The sequence below is a fragment of the Triturus cristatus genome, chromosome 10 (genome assembly GCF_964204655.1).
Source record: "Triturus cristatus chromosome 10, aTriCri1.1, whole genome shotgun sequence".
Classification (NCBI taxonomy): domain Eukaryota; kingdom Metazoa; phylum Chordata; class Amphibia; order Caudata; family Salamandridae; genus Triturus; species Triturus cristatus.
This window is the reverse complement of record NC_140593.1, coordinates 490,154,005-490,172,361: the sequence shown is the minus strand read 5'-3', so window position 1 is coordinate 490,172,361 and position 18,357 is coordinate 490,154,005. Positions and strand designations below refer to the sequence as shown.

The 18,357-nt window shown below is 42.1% G+C and overlaps 1 protein-coding gene across 1 annotated transcript in view; it reads left to right on the top strand.

Annotated features, from left to right (window-relative positions):
• Nucleotides 1-16,846: 16,846 nt before the first annotated feature.
• GTPBP4 (GTP binding protein 4) overlaps nucleotides 16,847-18,357 on the top strand; it is a 195,012-nt gene continuing 193,501 nt past the window's right edge. The window contains exon 1 of the mRNA XM_085631911.1: nucleotides 16,847-17,106. Coding sequence (XP_085488037.1) covers nucleotides 17,059-17,106 — 48 coding nt within the window. The 5' untranslated portion in view covers nucleotides 16,847-17,058. The remainder of the gene's footprint in view (nucleotides 17,107-18,357) is intronic.

The following is an 18,357-nucleotide window of genomic DNA, read 5'->3' as shown; positions in this document are numbered from 1 at the left end:
GCCTTTGGGTGCCTTCCTGCCTTCCTGCCTCTCGCCAAGCTACCGTGTCGGAATTGGTGACCCCAGTTCTAACAAGCAGGTAAAGCAAAAATTTGTATACCTTCTCTATTTGCATGAAAAATGCTAATAACATAATCATTCTAAATATTTACCTGTATTAACCATTTGGAGTGTTATTATTAATCAACCTTTACACCTTTATAAACACAAGATACATGTGGGACTAAAATGCTAATTGCATTGCTAACGGGTGCCTTCCTGCCTCGCGGCAAGCTACTGTGTCGCAATTGGTGACCCCAGTTCTAACAAGCAGGTAAAGCAAAAATTTGTATACCTTCTCTATTTGCATGAAAAATGCTAATAACATAATCATTCTAAATATTGACCTGTATTAACCGTTTGGAGTGTTATTATTGATCAACCTTTACACCTTGATAAACACAAGATACATGTGGGACTAAAATGCTAATTGCATGGCTAATAAAAGTATTTAGTAACTATGGTACGCAAACTAAGTGTAGAATGTGTTGACATAGAAGATTGCATGATTTATGTTGCTTTTGTGATGGTTTGTGCTCCTAGTGTTGCGGAATGGTGAGTATTATTGCCTTAAATGTTGCTATAAGCTAGGCCAATACTAATATATATTGGGGTTAGTGTGGCTTTAACCCCTTCGCCGCGGCACGAATTCCGCCGCGGCGCTGGGGGGGTTTGGGGTCAGCACGGCGCCGCCATGCTCATGACGGAACCATGCCGTCATGAGTCACGGGCGAGCTGTGCTCATGACGGCGTGGTTCCGTCATGACTCCGCCCACTTGCATTGATCGCCCGCACAGGCGGGTAATCAGTGCCGCGTGGGCGGAGCGGCCGCCAACGGCCGCAACATGACGGAACCACTCCGTCATGAGCACACGGCGCCCGTGGCTCATGACGGAGTGGTTCCGTCATGAGCAGGGAACGGGTTAAACACCAGAATCTTCATTTCCATATATTAATTACTTTTATGTTTGTTTTACTCAAGTTGGCATTCGGGCCTACTAGGTCGCGGTATTCAAAATGGAGTTTGAAAGTGGCCACCGTCATTTGAGCGCGATGCCTACTGCTCAGACTCGGATGGTTCTGAAGATCTCCAGGCGACCTCTAGCAACAAGACGATGTGTTCCTTGTCAAGGATAGGAACGTGGAGGATTGCCAGGACTCAGCTAGTGTGAATGACTGAAAATACAATAGCGACCTGTACCCGGAGGTCTACATGTTGTTACTTCGGAACTTTTCGCATGAGAACTGTACAAAAGAATACAATTTGAGAAATGACATGTTCAATCCCCTGAGAACCAAGAAAAACCTGGGAACTGAGTTCATTATTTCAAAATTTCAGGGGTTTAGCCAACCAGAACACTTCTACTCCTAGAAAATGTTGCATATTATCCTAGAATTTAGGTATATAAAGGGGAAATTTAGAAGAGGGAAAAAAAGTGTGTTCCAAATTTCCGTTGGTGACTGATGGTGTGGATGGTCGAGTTGATAGCGCGATTGCCTGGTCCCTTGACTACCTTTGGTACTGTGTCGTGCTGAGCTAAAGACCTTTTCCCAGACTTATTTGGGTCTTAACCTGCGTTTGACTGGAAGATTTTACCGGAAGGGGTTTTGATTTCTGCAGGGCTGATGGGTTTCCTGGAAATGGTCACCAGTGTAAAAATGTAGGTAAATATAATTGTATGTAAATTTGTGCCAAAGATATTCATTGTAAATTCTGATTTGATTGAAGTTTGACTATGCCAATGAAAACAAATTAATTAGATAAACCAAGCATTGATTAACAAAATGAGTCTGTGATTCTTTCAATAAACTATTGATTAATCAAAAGGTTCCGAAGCTTTAAATGTGTTTTAGCTGGTTCTAAATCACCATCAACCAGTCCAACTAATTGGTCCATCGACCAAGTGGTGGAGTGCCTTGATGTTAAAGTTAGGATTCTAGAGGTACTAATGTATACAGTGTATATAATGTAAAGATTTTCCTCCAATAGGTAACAAGGTACCCCACATGTCCAGCGCTCCTCTCCTCCTGTGTGCAGATTCGAAGTGAGACGTATCAGTGTTGGTGTTATGAGCCCCACCAATGAATGCGTGTGTGAATGAGTTAGTGTGATGACGGGTCTGTGACGCAGGGAGGATATGTAAATTTGCCATTTTCCGCTGGAGCAGTTTTTCTGGTGGCAGATTGATGGTTTTATTGCGTTTGTTTAGTGATTATTGATTGATTATTGATTTATGTACTAACATTCTATGTTGAGTCGTGTTGCGTTTTATGTTGTTTTTGAAGACTTCTGGGATGTAGGAAGTTGGATGCCCTGTAGGTACACAGGGAAAACGTGTGACAAGTGAAGTCGCACAACGCATTGTCTGGTTCGAGTTGGTAACATCCTCGTGTGTTATCGTTAGGGACATTTCTGCATAAAAGTGCATGAGTGCAATAGCAACAGGTTCTCTCGTGAAACTCTGGCCTTAATTCTCAGGAGCAGTGTAGTATCCACATGGGTTAGCCTTTTTGCTTGTTAAAAGGGTAAGGCAGAGGGAAGTGCTACTTTATCGGCAAAACTGAATAATTCTGTGGTAGGGTAGAGGTAAGCGCTGCCTACCGGAAATACTGAATTTTTGTGTAAATGAACAAAACTATCTCTTTGGTTTAGCGAAACAGGCAATGGTGGTGTTTTTATGTCGTTACTAACTGATTTTGATTGGCCAGCTGTAGAGAGACAAAGCTGTCACGGATTGGTGCGAGACACGCTAGAAGTGGAGAATTTCTAGTGTGACGTAGACGCACAGGATTGGTGCGTTAGTGAGAGTCGCGCTTGGATTGGACAGCAAACGGAATAGTCGTAGAGAAGTGATTTGAAAAGTAGTGATTCAGGACTAAGAATAAGTAAAAATGATGTATTACGATCCACCAAAAAGGGAGAAAGAGTCATGGTTTGGAAAAATTAAAAGCCTATTTAAAAGGGATAAGCCAATTGTAACTAGGGAAGGACAGATGCTTCCTCCACCGAAATCTCCTGTGTCTTTTATGGTTGCAAAATATGGGTACCACACATGTATTTGGCTAGATAATTGGGCAAAGTATACAAAAGAAGACGGAGCCTTAGCGTTTCCAGAAAGTGGTTCATTTAGTTTAGCTGTATTAAGGAACTTAAGAGAAAGAATGATGAGGTTAGAACTAAGACCTAGACCTACTCAATTTGAAGCCTGGACGGAGTGGGAAGAAAAGTTGTATGAAAGGGAACGGCATCGGAGTGGCAGAAGGTATAATTACATGTTTGGTAGACCGTGTGGGCAGGAAAGTCATGATGACAGAATGAGGAGATTGCGAAGTGCAAATAGGACTGATGGGACGTTCCCATTGAGAAATATTGAAGAGACAGGTGGTAGAAAGTGTACAGAGAAGCGAAACAATACAGGGTCGGAAAGTTATAAGTACGGTGTGAAAGAGTCGGAGGATGATGTGTTAGAGGACATGTTTTATAAAAATCCTCCCCCGTATCAACCAAATTCTACGTTGCTGACGCCAAGTGCGCCAGTAAAAGAAACACTGTGAAATAAAGATTTTGAGCAAACGCCACCTGATTTAGGGAAAAATAATCCATTTAGAGACTCTGAAATAGCACAGCCTGTTAGGACTGAAAATGAAAATTCAGCCGAACTAGCTAGAATTACTCTGGAACCAACTTAAAAAATTAGGGAGTTAACTAATAACATGGAAGCCGTAACTGTACTTGTAACCATAGGGCCAGTGATGCCTGTCTTTGATAAACAGAAGGATAGTGAGCATTATTTAACAGTTCCCTACCATAGTAATAAACAAATTGAGACAGAAAGAAGCGAATCCGGAGAAAATGCATGGGGAAAATTGGTAGGAACATTGGGTTTAAGTACACCTTTAAATTTGACGATGACCACAGAATCAGCACCAGAGACCCCAGAAAGAAATACGAAGCGATTGAGAAATTAAACAATCCCTGTAGGTCCCACTTCTGATGAATTGACCGATTGGTTAAGGAGTTTACAGCGAGAAAATACAGAACCTCAACCTTTAGATGTGGCAAAATTAAAGGTAATATTGGAGGAGTTAATAGTAGGGACTATTCCAACTGAAAAATTAAAAGCATATCAGGATGAAGAGCTAATGTTTCTTTGCAAAAGTATAACTTGGAGAGCGTGGAGTTTGCATGAGAAACTTGAAGAAACAGCAAGTGAAATGGGCATAGACTTTGAGAAAATAAGATCATTGCAGAAACCATATAGAGTAGATTTCTCTGAAAAAGATAGTGAAAATCTAAATACTGCAGGAAGATTGACTCAAATTAAAGACTTGATTACCTTGTTAAGAAAATGGGGTGACGTAGACAGATGGAAAAGTAGGTGGTTTCGGAAGAGAGAGGACATGACAGATTAGACCTTTTCGGCATCTTCGGTAAGAAAAAAGGAGACAGTAGTCACGGAATGCCCTATGAGGGAGATCCAAGGAGGAGGTTATGTACATGTTACTTGGACTAGACAGGACATTTTGTCATTTACCAATGATTTTCCAAGGCTAAGAGAAAAGCCGGTGGAGTGGTATAGACAAGTAGAAAGGTTTGTTAAATTATCCAAAGTATTGTGGATTTACTTGAATGGCCTTTTTGAAATAATTGTACCGGCAGATCTATGGGGAGAATGTAAAATTACAGTAGGTTGACCCACTCAAGAATACCCTAGGGATCCTAAAATGGGAGCCCTTGATCCAGAGGTAATGAGGAAGTATGAACAGGTAATTACTTTTCTGAAAAATAAAGTACCACCAAAAGAAACGAATTGGGTAAAAATTGATAGAACTCACCAAGAAGTTAAGGAATCTGTCCATGCCTGTTATGAATAGTTGTTGTTAGCATTTAAGCAATACAGTGGTGATGAGAAATTGAGTGAGAAGGATTTAAGTCATTTTGTATATCGATTTGTTTATGGTTTAAGACCTGAAGTAAGCAAAATGATTAAACAGCATACAGTGCATTGGCAAAAAAAAAAGATAGATGAAGTATTGAGACATGCAAAATATTTTAGTGACGAAATCGAGGCAAAACAAACGCAAGCTGAAAGAGAAGGCCATGTGGGCACAGGTTAAGGTAGCGGAGAGACAAGACGCTCAGCTGATTGATCAGGCAAATGGCATGGGCCAAGTGAGACAAAAACCTAATATTGGAACAGGAAAGGGACAAATTAGCTTAGAGGAAGCAAAAAAGAAATGGCCATGTCATAATTGCGGAAAATTAGGGAATTGGAAATCCGAGTGTAAATTGCCCCCGAGTGCTAATGGCGATAATGCATCATTGAATCCACAGGTGCAGAATGAGGTGAGTTGTCAACCGCCGCGACAGCAGCAGGTTGTTACCCAACAGTGTCAGGTGCCAAAGCCACCTTTTCCACAAAGCGTAAATCCTCAGAGATACAGTAATGAGACAGGATTCTACACCGAGGAACAGGTAACGAAGCTACCGCACGCTAGTGCTGTTTCGCAGTATTGGCTGCAGCGCGATGAGAGTGAGTCAGAAGAGAGTTATTGACGGTGCCCAGAAGAGGAGTGTGTACTTGGCGCGACTCTAGAAGTAGACCAGACAGGACCTTTTGTGGATGGAAAGCTAAATGATGAGAATATTACTTTCCTGGTAGATACTGGTGCTACTCGTTCAACTGTTAGATCAGCTGACATTAAAAATCTTCCTCTGTCGGGTGACACAATCCAAGTAGTCAGAGTCTCAAATAGACAGATAAAAACGTATCTTACTGATCCTGTAAAAGTCAAAATAGGGAAATTCACCTATATGCATCGATTTGTTGTGTGCGATACTAGCCCTGTGAATTTGTTAGGGAGAGATTTGTTGTGTAAGATGAACTGTATGATTTTCTGTACCCCTGACGGCATAGGTTTTGAAACCCCTGATGAGGATGTACTATATAGAATGACAATGGCTAATCTGGATCCCGAAATTACTGAGGCATTTGCTGTATTTGTCCCAGAGGAACTGACTCAGGAATTAAAGAAAACAGTGAGACCTGAGGTGTGGGATTTCACGGGAGAAGATATGGGATTGATGAAAAAAGTAGACCCTGTGAAAATTACAATAAAAGGAGTGAGCTACCCGAATATTCCCCAGTATAAGTTGACACCAGAAATAATTGCAGGAGTGACTCCTGTAATAGATAAAATGATTGAGCAGGGAATTTTGAGAGAGATAATGAGTAGTCAGTGTAATTCCCCAATCATGGGGTAGATGAAGCCTAACGGAACTTTCAGGATAGTGCAAGATTTGAGAAAAGTGAATAAAATTGTTGTACCTTGTTGTCCCATTGTACCAAATCCTTCAGTGATTCTATATCAGATTCCCCACGATGCAGAATGGTACACAGTCATTGACCTGTGTCATGCTTTCTTTTCTATCCCATTGCACCCTGACAGCCAACAGATTTTTGCGTTCCGGTTCGGCGAACGTACTTTGGCATGGTGCCAAATCCCACAGGGGTATACGGAAAGTCCATCGATATTTAGTCAGATATTAAAGAAATCTTTGGAAGATTTAAAAATGCCCGAAAGTTCAGTACTAGTGCAGTACATCGATGACCTATTTGTGGCATCGAAAACACGAGAGGCATGTGTGGTGGACACAGTTGCATTGTTGAATCATTTGGCGGATGGAGGACTTAAGGTATCCCCATCGAAATTACAATTTTGTAAGAAAGAAGTACAATATTTGGGTCATAAGATTGAGAAAGGCCTGAGGAAAGTGACTGCAGACAGGATTAGAATAATCAAGGGAATGAGAGCACCAATGACCCAAAGAGGTGAAATGTTTCTTGCAATGGTGGGATATTGTCATCAGTGGATCAGAAACTTCTCGCTGATTGCAAAACCTCTGGTACGCTTGACAAAGAGTGATGTTAAAGACAACCTAGAACTGAACAAAGAGGAGATGAAGGCATTTAGACAATTGAGAGACAGTTTGTGTGAAGCACCGGCACTAGGAATGCCTGACTATGAAAAGGAATTTGAGCTCTATTGCAGCGAGAGAGATGGGTGTGCACTTTCCGTGTTAGTACAAAAGCATGGAAAACTGAGACGACCAATTGCATACTTTTCAGCTGTACTAGATCCTGTAGCTGTAGCATTGCCTGGCTGTTTGAAAGCAGTGGCTGCTACCTGTAAGAGTTTGGAGCAGAGTGAAGGAATCGTGATGGGATATCCTGTGAGAGTGTTTGTACCCCACGATGTTGCGATCCTTTTAACAAGGAGCCGTACGCAATTCATGACGCATAGTCGTGTAACTAAATATGATAAAGTCTTTTTGGGTGCTACGAATGTGAGCCTTGTAAGGTGTCTTAATGTAAATCCCTCAACGTTGCTGCCTATTGCTGTGAATGTGGAAGTGAAAGATGACATGGATCATGATTGTTTGGAAGTGCTTGATTTTTGCACTAAGCCCCGACCGAACATAAAGGATGTACCTCTGAAAGAAAGTGACTATGTGATGTTCGTGGATGGGTCATGTCTAAGAACGGAAGAAGGAATTTTGAGTGCAGCGTATGCAGTCTGTACTGTGGCGGCTGTATTGGAAGCGTCTTGCCTGAAAGGAGTGAGATCAGCTCAAGTTGCTGAATTGTTTGCATTAACCAGAGCATGCAAGTTGGGAAAGAATCTGCGAGTCACTGTGATTACTGATAGTCAGTATGGATTTGGAGTGGTGCATGACTTTGGGCAGATTTGGTCCCAAAGGGGGTTCTTGACTTCAAGTGGAACTCCTATAAGGAATGCTGAAGTGATTGGCAAGTTGCTTGAGGCGATACAGCTGCCTAAGCAAATTGCGGTTGTAAAATGCGCAGCCCACTCCAAGGGTACTGACCATGTGTCAGCGGCTAACAAATTTGCAAATGACATAGCGCAGTACTGTGCATGAAACCAAAACTCTGTCAATCGGAATCGGGGAAAGCAAAGCAACTCATGTCCCTTACTCTTTACTAACACTGTGAGTACCTGGGAGGAAGTGAGACAGTTACAGGAAGAGGCAGGAGAAGAGGAAAGGAAACAGTGGATAAAATCAGTATGTGCACCACGTGAGATAGACAAAGTCTGGGTTTATCGTGATGGAAGACCAGTAATGCCTGATAGCATGATCTCTACCATGGCACGGATGTACCATGGACAAGCACATGTAGGTAGGGATGCCATGATCAGACTTTTCAAACCTGGTATGATGCAAAATTCCGGCTTGTAGCTGAGAGCCTTTGTCAGAGATGCCTTATATGTCAGCAATACAATCCAGGAAGGAAAATAGTGGTGGGTTTGGGAACCATAGGATGGGAGGGAGGTCCTTTCACCAGAATGCAGATTGATTTCATTGAAATGCCCCCATGTAATCGGCTAAGGTATGTTCTAGTAGTTGTTTGTCTGTTTTCACGCTGGGTGGAAGCGTACCTGACCAGGAGTGACTGGGTTACAGTAGCAAAACTCCTATTGAGAGAATTCATTCCTAGGTTTGGTTTTCCAGTGACGATTGAATCAGATAGAGGAAAGCATTATCAGAATGAAATAATAAAATTGATTTGTGAAGTATTGAATGTACAACAGAAACTACATTGTGCCTATCGTCCAGAGGCTTCTGGAGTAGTGGAACAGATGAATGGCACCATTAAAAACAGATTGGGAAAAATGCTTTTGGCCACAGATTTAAAATGGCCTGATGTCTTGCCTCTAGTGCTCATGACTATTAGATCGATTCCTGATAGGAATACTGGCCTGAGCCCCCATGAAATTGTTCTGGGTAGAGCGATGAGACATGTTTTCATTCCTGTCAACATACTACTGCCTATATCTGATGACTTTGTGTTGGATTATTGCAAGGGGTTGGCTGATTCCGTTCATTCTGTGACAAGAACAAGACAAACTCCAAGAAGGGGAGAATTGGAGCCGAGTCAGGTTGCGGAGCCAGAGAATTTACCATTAAGGAGACAACTGGAAATTTCAGATACTAGCTCCGAATCAGCTACTGAACAGGTGGGAATACAAGAAAAGGTAAAAGGAAACATTGAGGAAACTGACAAGGAAATTCTTGATAAAGAAGCCCCATATGCAAGCATGAGAGAAATTCCACCTGAGGTCATAGAACTAGAAGGTGAGGAATTAGATACAGAGAGTGAGGGTACGATTGTTGCGGAAGACCCCCGAGGAGGTGTAGGGGACAACACACATCCAGGTAGAAGAAGGGACAGTTTGTCAGCAGGAAGACTGCGTGGAAGAAACACGAGGAGGGAAAACTGTAGATAGGGAACCTGAGGTCTCAAAGGAAAAATCCAAAGAAGGCAAGGGTCACACAGATACAGAATCTGAAGAGAGTTAAGGAGAAGATCAAGGACGAGTATTGAGGAAGAGAGCTTGGAAAGCAGAGTGAGGTGAGAAGGGAAATAAATTGAAAGGACCATCGAAAGAAGAAATTTGGCCCAATAAAATAAAAAGATTGAGATACCGACTGATGAGAGTAAAATCATCTAAAGCTGAACAAGTGAATGAAGTGTCTAGTTAAGAAAAATCAGAAGACACTGATCAGACACACTTGAAGAAAGAAAAGAGAATCAAGAAACCCAACCAGAAGTATAAGTCACCGAAATGGACGTATGTGGCACTTCCTGATATACAAGAGGAAGCAGACAGCCAAGAAAGTCTAGAAGAGACTGTACTGGAAGTGGTTGAAGAAGAAGAAGAAGTTTCGGAAATCCTGAGAGTTAGCTTATCTGATATCAGAGAAGAGACGGATGATCAGGAAGTTCTGAACCAAGACTGTGAAAACAAGGACAAAAACAATCACATGCTAAATTGAAGTAACGAGAGAAAAATGCAGAGTGATTGAAATACCGGATGAGACATATAACCGAAAGAACCAAGTAGGCGCTTAGAGCTTTGGGTTTAGACAAAATTTTAGTTGGGAATAAAAGTGGCTAAGTCAAAAGACACTGATCATTTCCGAAATGGCAAACACAGAGGGTAGCAAACCGGTCCTAGGAAGCTTGTTTCCGGTCCAGGGAAGACATGGCTTGGCAGTTCGGGCTGGACTGTTCCCATGAGGCACAGGGTCAGACTGATTTGCATATGGCCATGTCTGAACTGGGGTGGCAGAGTGGGCTAAAGAACGGTGATGGATCAAACCCAGATCTGTTGACTGGGTGTGAGTGTTTGATTGGTTTTGATGCTCCGTCCATCACCACCCCCTTTTGTACCGCCCTGCTACATCCCGGCACCTCTTGTGGCCAGTAACCTCACAAGCCCCGGAGGACCTGGCTACCTTTTGGCTCTAAGCACCTGGGACTCCCATGAGCAGAGGCTCTGCTCAAAATCAGCTTCTAATCCCTGGCATCAGCCCAGAACCGCGAACCCTGCACACTCTGCACCCGCCAAGCCTGGCCAGTGCCGGAGTGAACAAAGACCACGAGGACGACCCCCAGGCGACTGTAACCCCGAGTCCGGCACCCAAGGACTCCCCTCAACGCTCCTGATGACGCCTGCAGCCTCAGAACCAGGTACCGCCCCAACCGCGATCAACAGAGGGTAAGATTTCGCAACACCAAAAGGCACCCCGGCGCCCTGCCGCCCCATGTGCCCAACTCCTGGGTACCTACCTATCCTCCAACTACCCAACTTACCTCTCGAAGTGGTGGTGGCACGTGAAGAATCTTCGTCCCCGAGCTTGCAGCCTTTTTTCAACCAGGAGCTTTCCCATTGAAACCCATTGAGCGCCCAAAGGCTCAAAAGCACCCTGCACCCAGCCGCCTGAGTGGCCCTGGCAGTGTAACCTCTACACCTATCTACTTCCCCATTTGCCCTGAGCAAGTGACCCGGAGCCCAGCTCCCGCAGCCGCGTGGCCTGCTAGTCAGCAGCCACCAACCAAGGCCCCCCTGCCTCCCATAGGATAACATTGGGCCTAACTCACTCTGCACCCGGCTGCCCCTGTGCCGCTGAGGGTGTAATAACTGTACTTACCTGACCCTGGGAGACCCCTGAGTCTGTGCCCAGAACCTTAATTCTGCCAGTCGAGTACTTAACTTTAAACCGATAAGTCAATTTTCTCCGTAGGGTAACATTGACTGGTTTTTCCTGAAATTTCTTCTGTGGACTTTTCAAAACTTAAAATATTCACCAAAAATCAGCTGAGTAACGAAAGCGAAAATACTCACCTGCTATTAGGAGAGATCCCAGTGCTGGATCTTGGTGCCCAGCACTGACCCTGAAAAATATTCACAACCGTACTTACCAGTAACCCAATTTTCTTCCATAGGAAATCATTGACTGTTTTTCTGTGAAATTTCTTCTAAGTGTCAATTTTTGCAAACTTCAAATATTCTTTGAAAATCGTACCAACTGTGAAAACGTAATTACTTACCTGTTTTAGATAGAGGTCCCAGTACTGAGTCTGGGAGCCCAGTACTGGATTACAAAAGTAACGAGAACCTACCTTACCTGCAACTTGAATTTTCTCCCATAGGGACTCATTGACTGTTTTTCTATGAAATTTCTTCTAAGTGTCAACTTTTAAAATAGCAAAATATTGCCTAAAAATCACAACAGTAACTAAGTCGACTTTTATCACTTGTTTCTAAGAACTGTCCCAGGACTGAATCTAGGATCCAGTCCTGGAGTTACAAAAGTAATCCTGAAAGTAATCTATTGCAAATAACTTAAAACTTCCATTGAGCTCAATGCATTATTGTGTTTGAAATTGTGTTGCCTATTGCAACAACCTGTAACTATCTACAAAAGTCAATTGCATATTGCAAAAGTATTTAACCAAAGCATCTCATTCTGAGAAAGTATATTTTAATTCCTATTGTTGGTTCTAAAATAAAAACAGACATATATTTTTTATATAAACCATTGGCCTAGAGTTCAGTTGTTGAGTGTGTGAGACCATTTGCTGAATGAGTGTGTGCAACAAATGCTTTACACTGTCCTCTGAAACTGCCTTACTGCTCGACCAAGCTACCACTTTAGGGAGCAAGGTTATATCTAACTTTAGCCTCTGCCAAACCTCTGGGGACTGTGGACTCTGTACACACTGTACCTATTTGGGAACAGTATATACAGAACCACTTTCTCACAGTAGACAACTAATACGTAGAAGGAGGGAAAGTTGGTCAGAAATTGTAGGGGATATTTTTGGAGCACTGATACCAGCCGTTGGAATATCTCTGAATGCACATAAAATTAGAAAATTGTCAACAGCAGTGGATCGCTTATCGACAAGCACTGCTGGAGGGTTCTTACTCTTAAATACTGAAATGGTTGCTATGAGGGCCATGATAAATGCAGAATCGACTTGCCCTTGATAATATTTTGGCAAAAGAGGGAGGAGTCTGTGGAATGCTGAAGGTGCAACATTGTTGTACTTACATTCCTGACGAGAGCCAAAATGTAAAGAGATACATTAAGAATATAACTGATTTGCATGAGGAAATTGTTCCATTGGAGGTAGAAAGTGTTTGGGAAAGACTTGGTAAAGGATTTTCTACTATAAAAAGTTTATTAACCAAATTAAGTAGTTCATTTGTAGGTAAGATTCTGATGCCAGTAACTTGTGTGGTAATACTAATCTTGATTTTTGAGACTAGGATGTGTATGCATAAAAAGAAGAAAATTACGAAATAAAATAAAAAGAGAAGTTACAAGAAGACGAGAGAAGGAGATGAGAGAAAGAGAAGTAGGAGATATAGAATTAGAAGAATGGAAAGAAAGTATGTATAAGAAAACAAGAGAGGGTGAAATGAGGGAAACCTTGATGTAACAAAACTGAGTAAGAGAACTGAGAAATAATTTCCATAAAATAACATGAAATTTAGTGGGATTTGTGGTGATATTAAAAATCACCAAAAGGAGGATTGGTGGAGCAGGTAAAGCAAAAGTGTGTATACCTTCTCTATTTGCATGAAAAATGCTAATAACATAATCATTCTAAATATTGACCTGTATTAACCGTTTGGAGTGTTATTATTAATCAACCTTTACTCCTTGATAAACACAAGACACATGTGGGACTAAAATGCTAATTGCATGGCTAATAAAAGTATTGAGTAACTATGGTACGCAAACTAAGTATAGAATGTGTTGACATAGAAGATTGCATGATTTATGTTGCTTTTGTGATGGTTTGTGCTCCTAGTGTTGCGGAATGGTGCGTATTATTGCCTTAAACGTTGCTATAAGCTAGAACAATACTAATATATATTGGGATTAGTGTGGGTTTAAACACTAGAATCTTCATTACCATATATTAATTACTTTTATTTTTGTTTTGCTTAAGTTGGCATTCGGGCCTACTAGGCCGCGGTATTCAAAATGGAGTTCAGAAGTGGCCACCGTCATTTGAGCGTGATGCCTACTGCGCAGACTTGGATGGCTCTGAAGATCTCCAGGCGACCTCTAGCAACAAGACGATGTGTTCCTTGTCAAGGATAGGAACGTGGAGGCTTGCCAGGACTCAGCTAGTGTGAATGACTAAAAATACAATAGCGACCTGTACCCGGAGGTCTACATGTTGTTACTTCGGAACTTTTCGCATGAGAACTGCACAAATGAATACAATTTGAGAAATGACATGTTCAATCCCCTGAGAACCAAGAAAAACCTGGGAACAGAGTTCATTATTTCAAAATTTCAGGGGTTTAGCCAATCAGAACACTTCTACTCCTAGAAAATGTTGCATATTATCCTAGAATTTAGGTATATAAAGGGGAAATTTAGAAGAGGGAAAAAAAGTGTGTTCCAAATTTTCGTTGTTGACTGATGGTGAGGAGGGTCGAGTTGAAAGCGCGATTGCCTAGTCCTTTGACTACCTTTGGGACTGTGTCGTGCTGAGCGAAATAACTTTTCCCGGACTTATTTGGGTCTTAACCTGCATTTGACTGGACGATTTTACCGGAAGGGATTTTGATTTATGCAGGGCTGACGGGTTTCCTGGAAATGGTCACCAGTGTAAAAATTTAGGTAAATATAATTGTATGTAAATTTGTGCCAAAGATATTCATTGAAAATTCTGATTTGATTGAAGTTTGACTATGCCAATGAAAACAAATTTAGATAAACCAAGCATTGATTAACAAAATGAGTCTGTGATTCTTTCAATAAGGTATTGATTAATCAAAAGGTTCCGAAGCTTTAAATGTGTTTTAACTGGTTCTAAATCACCATCAACCAGTCCAACTAATTGGTCCATCGACCAAGTGGTTGAGTGCCTTGATGTTAAAGTTAGGATTCTATAGGTACTAATGTATACAATGTATATAATGTAAAGATTTTCCTCCAATAGATAACAAGGTACCCCACATGTCCAGCGCTCCTCTCCTCCTATGTGCAGATTCGAAGTGAGACGTATGAGTGTTGATGTTATGGGGCCCACCAATTAATGTGTGTGTGAATGAGTTAGTGTGACGACGGGTCTGTGACGCAGGGAGGATATGTAAATTTGCCCTTTTCCGCTGAAGCAAGAACATGCGCGGCTAGCACTGCTGGAACACGCTGCGCAGCAATAATAGACACGCACACTCAGTGATAGTCTCAGCAGTGCCCATGAGTGACCACTAGCTCATTTATTTATATTCTTTGGACCAAGCCTAGCCCTCAGGATGCAACAAAGTATGTTAGAGGCTGGGTGGCACTCTACAACATCCACACACAAGGTAGTTCCATTCAGTGCTAGAGAGTACTATGGTAATGTGTGTTGTGTTTTTTAGACCCACATTTTAAGGTCTCGCCTGGCGTTGCGCTGCTCTTGCCATGCAAGGGCTTTTTGTAATCAATTCAAAATGTGCACGCGTACGGAGGGACAAAGATGGCGTCGGGCTGTCCACATGCACGTGCATTTTTTGTCCCTCCGTACGCATGCACATGTTGAATCGATTACAAGGCGCGGCTCGCAGACAACGTCCTGCACTGTAAGCACGTCTGGGCCATACAACGGCTTGAAGAAACTTACAATAATTTAAAGCAAACGAGCGGCTCGTAAATGTTGTTTACAGCTCACGTATGCAGATAGGTAACCACACACTGATTATTTCATAATGTGCTCTGCAACTTGAGCCAGGAGTTCAAACATTCCCTTTGTCTGACCGAAGCTGCGGAATTAACAAATCTATTATGCAGGAGACCTGCTGCTAATATTTCACAGGAGGGGATGGCAGGATAATTCAACAAGACATAGACTGTGGCGCACTTCCAAGTACCCCTAGAAGGAAATGCCAATCAGAGAAACGAGATTTAGAAGGCTTGCATCGCAGCTAGGTGGAGGGTGTAATATCCCCAGTCCTAACAACATCGTATACCGTTTCCTCCACAGGTCTACTTGCCTGTCACACAGCCTGTTTCTGAGCCACCGAGACCGGCTTCTGTGCAGCCGCTCCAACACAGCGCTCCCCTCAGTACTCTGATTACCACTTCAAGAGAATGCAACGAAGTGGGATAACAAACTCCATCTCCACCAAACACGTCCTGAGGCGGAACCTATGTATGACATTGTTCTGCATTCTGTCCATCAATAGTCCTTTTTGCATTTGTCACCCCGAGTGGGACGGGTATGCTCAGATGTGAGCCCCATTCTCTCCATGCCACTGGAATCAAGCTATCCTGGCTGAAGAGGGGTGAAACCACGAAACCAGTCCTAGGATGCTTGTTTCCAGTCCAGGGAGGACCTGGCCTAGCAGTTCAGGCTGGACTCTTCCCATTGGGCACAGTGTCAAGACTGATTTGCATATGGCTGGGTCCAAACTGGAATGGCATGGTGAGCAAAAAAACGATGGATTTCGGCCCAGATCTCTGTTCTGGGGTGAATGTATGACATTGTTCTGCATTTTGTCCATCAATAGTTCTTTTTAAAAAAAAATGCAACTAGTACTCATGTAAAGCTCTCTGATACCTTCGGGTCGAGTTAGCGCTATATAAATCTGCAAATAAAATAGAAGAAGATACGAAAGAAGATAATGTATACGTGCGAAATTCTACCGCATTTTATGGGTCGAATTTCAATTATTTAAGAATAAATGCATTATTTTGTAACGGAAAAATCCCTTTCACACCCGTTCAGGTTAATTGGAAACTAAAACATTGCACTTGTTGTTAACCACCCAAATCTTCAACTTTGTGATTTCAAATGTGATACGCGATATGCCATTTTCGCTTGAAAATATTAATATACACCATTCAAAGTTCCCAGGACAGTGAGGTGTTGTGAGAGCAAGTGCCGGTAAAAAGAAAAAGCATTGAAAATGCAATAGTTCTCGCCTTTGATTAAGTTAAAGCCATTTGCTTTGCTAATGGCATTATATAGCAAAGCAAATGGCTTTAACTTAATAAAAGGCGAGACCTATTTCATTTTTAATGCTTGTTAATTTTGCCTGTTAATAAAAGGCGAGACCTATTGTATTTTTAATGCTTGTTAATTTTGCCTGTAGCAAATTATTTTTCGTTAAGAATTGAAAGTGTCCCAGGCAATGTATTCCCAAAGAATGAAGCTTTGCAAAAACCACGATAAAACAAGAATTTCCACAACTATTGGCTCTTCCAAAACTTTTTTTAAATATCCATGTCAAGCAAGACCTAAAAAAGTAGACCTCAATCCGCTCACTATTTTGGGTATTTTAATTTCGCGATAGACTTGAAAAATAGCCTAGAGTTAATTAACGACTCAATGTAGGTGCTACGAATTGCAACCTTAAGTATATTTTCATTTTCATTATTGACTTTTGATTGAAACGAATTAGTCAGTCTGTTATCGTAACTGCCTCAGGATCAAAGGTAGGTGGGAAGTTACTATTCTATCATGGCCGCCAAGTTTGACGCCTATCGTCAGAACACGCAGTCATTTTAGGCAACTGGTCCGTCTTTTCTTTCTGTTGCCTTGCTTTCGTCATGTAGACTTTCTGTAAGTTCTACATTGGTTCTTCCACGCCTTGCCGAGTGCAGCTGCAGGAGCAGACCGAGAGAAACTGCCTGCAGTCATGGCGTTGTACAACTTTAAGAAGATTATGGTGGTTCCGTCATCAAAGGTACGTAGTAAGACTGCGCGGAAGGTCTGTCATGTGCCCCAATGTTCTTTGCTACCGTTCCCGGTGTAGGTTGGATGCGGAGTTCCACCTTGCTCTATCAGGAGTGGACACGTGTTGGTTGTCGCAGGGTGGTGCTTCAGTCTCGTTTGCGGACGTAGGAAGCTATCGGGAATTGGACTTGCTATAATCCGTTTGCTGTCGTATACTGTCATAGTGGTAACCGAGTTCTCCCTCGCACAAAACTTTCCAGAAAAACGTTTGAGAATTGAGCCAGATCGAATTCCAGTGCAAATTTAGCCTGTCACTGGTGACGTTTAAAATAAACTTGTATCCAATATTAAAATAAACTAGGTAGGGACGAGTTACGGTTTCGTTTGTGTATGTATGTGTGTGTATATATGTGTGTGTGGCTTTAAGTGGCATCCAAAACGAGGTGTCTCTTGAAGGGGCGTGATCGATGCAATTAGGGGAGTGGCTCAAACACCTAAGGTAAAAATCTGTTCTTAGCATGGTGTGCAGCCCGCCTGGCATTTTGCTGTTTCTATAGTTTCATCTAGATATATAATACAGCAAATTACGTTATATCTATAACAAGCCAGGACTATTGGCTTTGCCAATGGTTGTTAACCGAATAAGATAAGCAACTACTATGGCTTCATTGTATATAATATTGAAAATGCTTCCATTCTGAAATGTTGTGACTGTGAAAGAACTAAAGGGAGTCTCTTCGAAGTTACATCAAAGGCAGTGAAGGGTGGTAGTGCCGTAGAGTTAAGATTTATCTGTTCACCAAGGGTGAGGGCCAAAATGGCCCGCCCGATAGAGACCCGTCTCTGCACGTGCTATCTATCTATATATATATATATATATATATATATATATATATATATATTCTATAATCTTCTCCTAATGGCTTTCACCTAGCCCTCATCAGCCATTGGTCAGTTATTTACATATTAAGCTCACTACTGGATGGGGCAATAGGTCGGTGTACTTTAGCCACTGGCTAACATCGGAGTGAGGGCGTTCCGCTTTAGAAGGAACACAACCGCTCACAAAGTAGTTAATTTAAGTGCCATGGACTAATAGTGCACTTTTGGAGACTAAAAGCATATTTCTGCTTATACCTTTTTTGCACTAAGGACCCATTAGCCCCTCCAGCAATTAAGTTTTTTAAAAAAAAGCACTGACATAGCCAAAAAGCTGACCAATGGACTTTGCTGATGGTTGTTTCTCAGGAAGTACGCATTT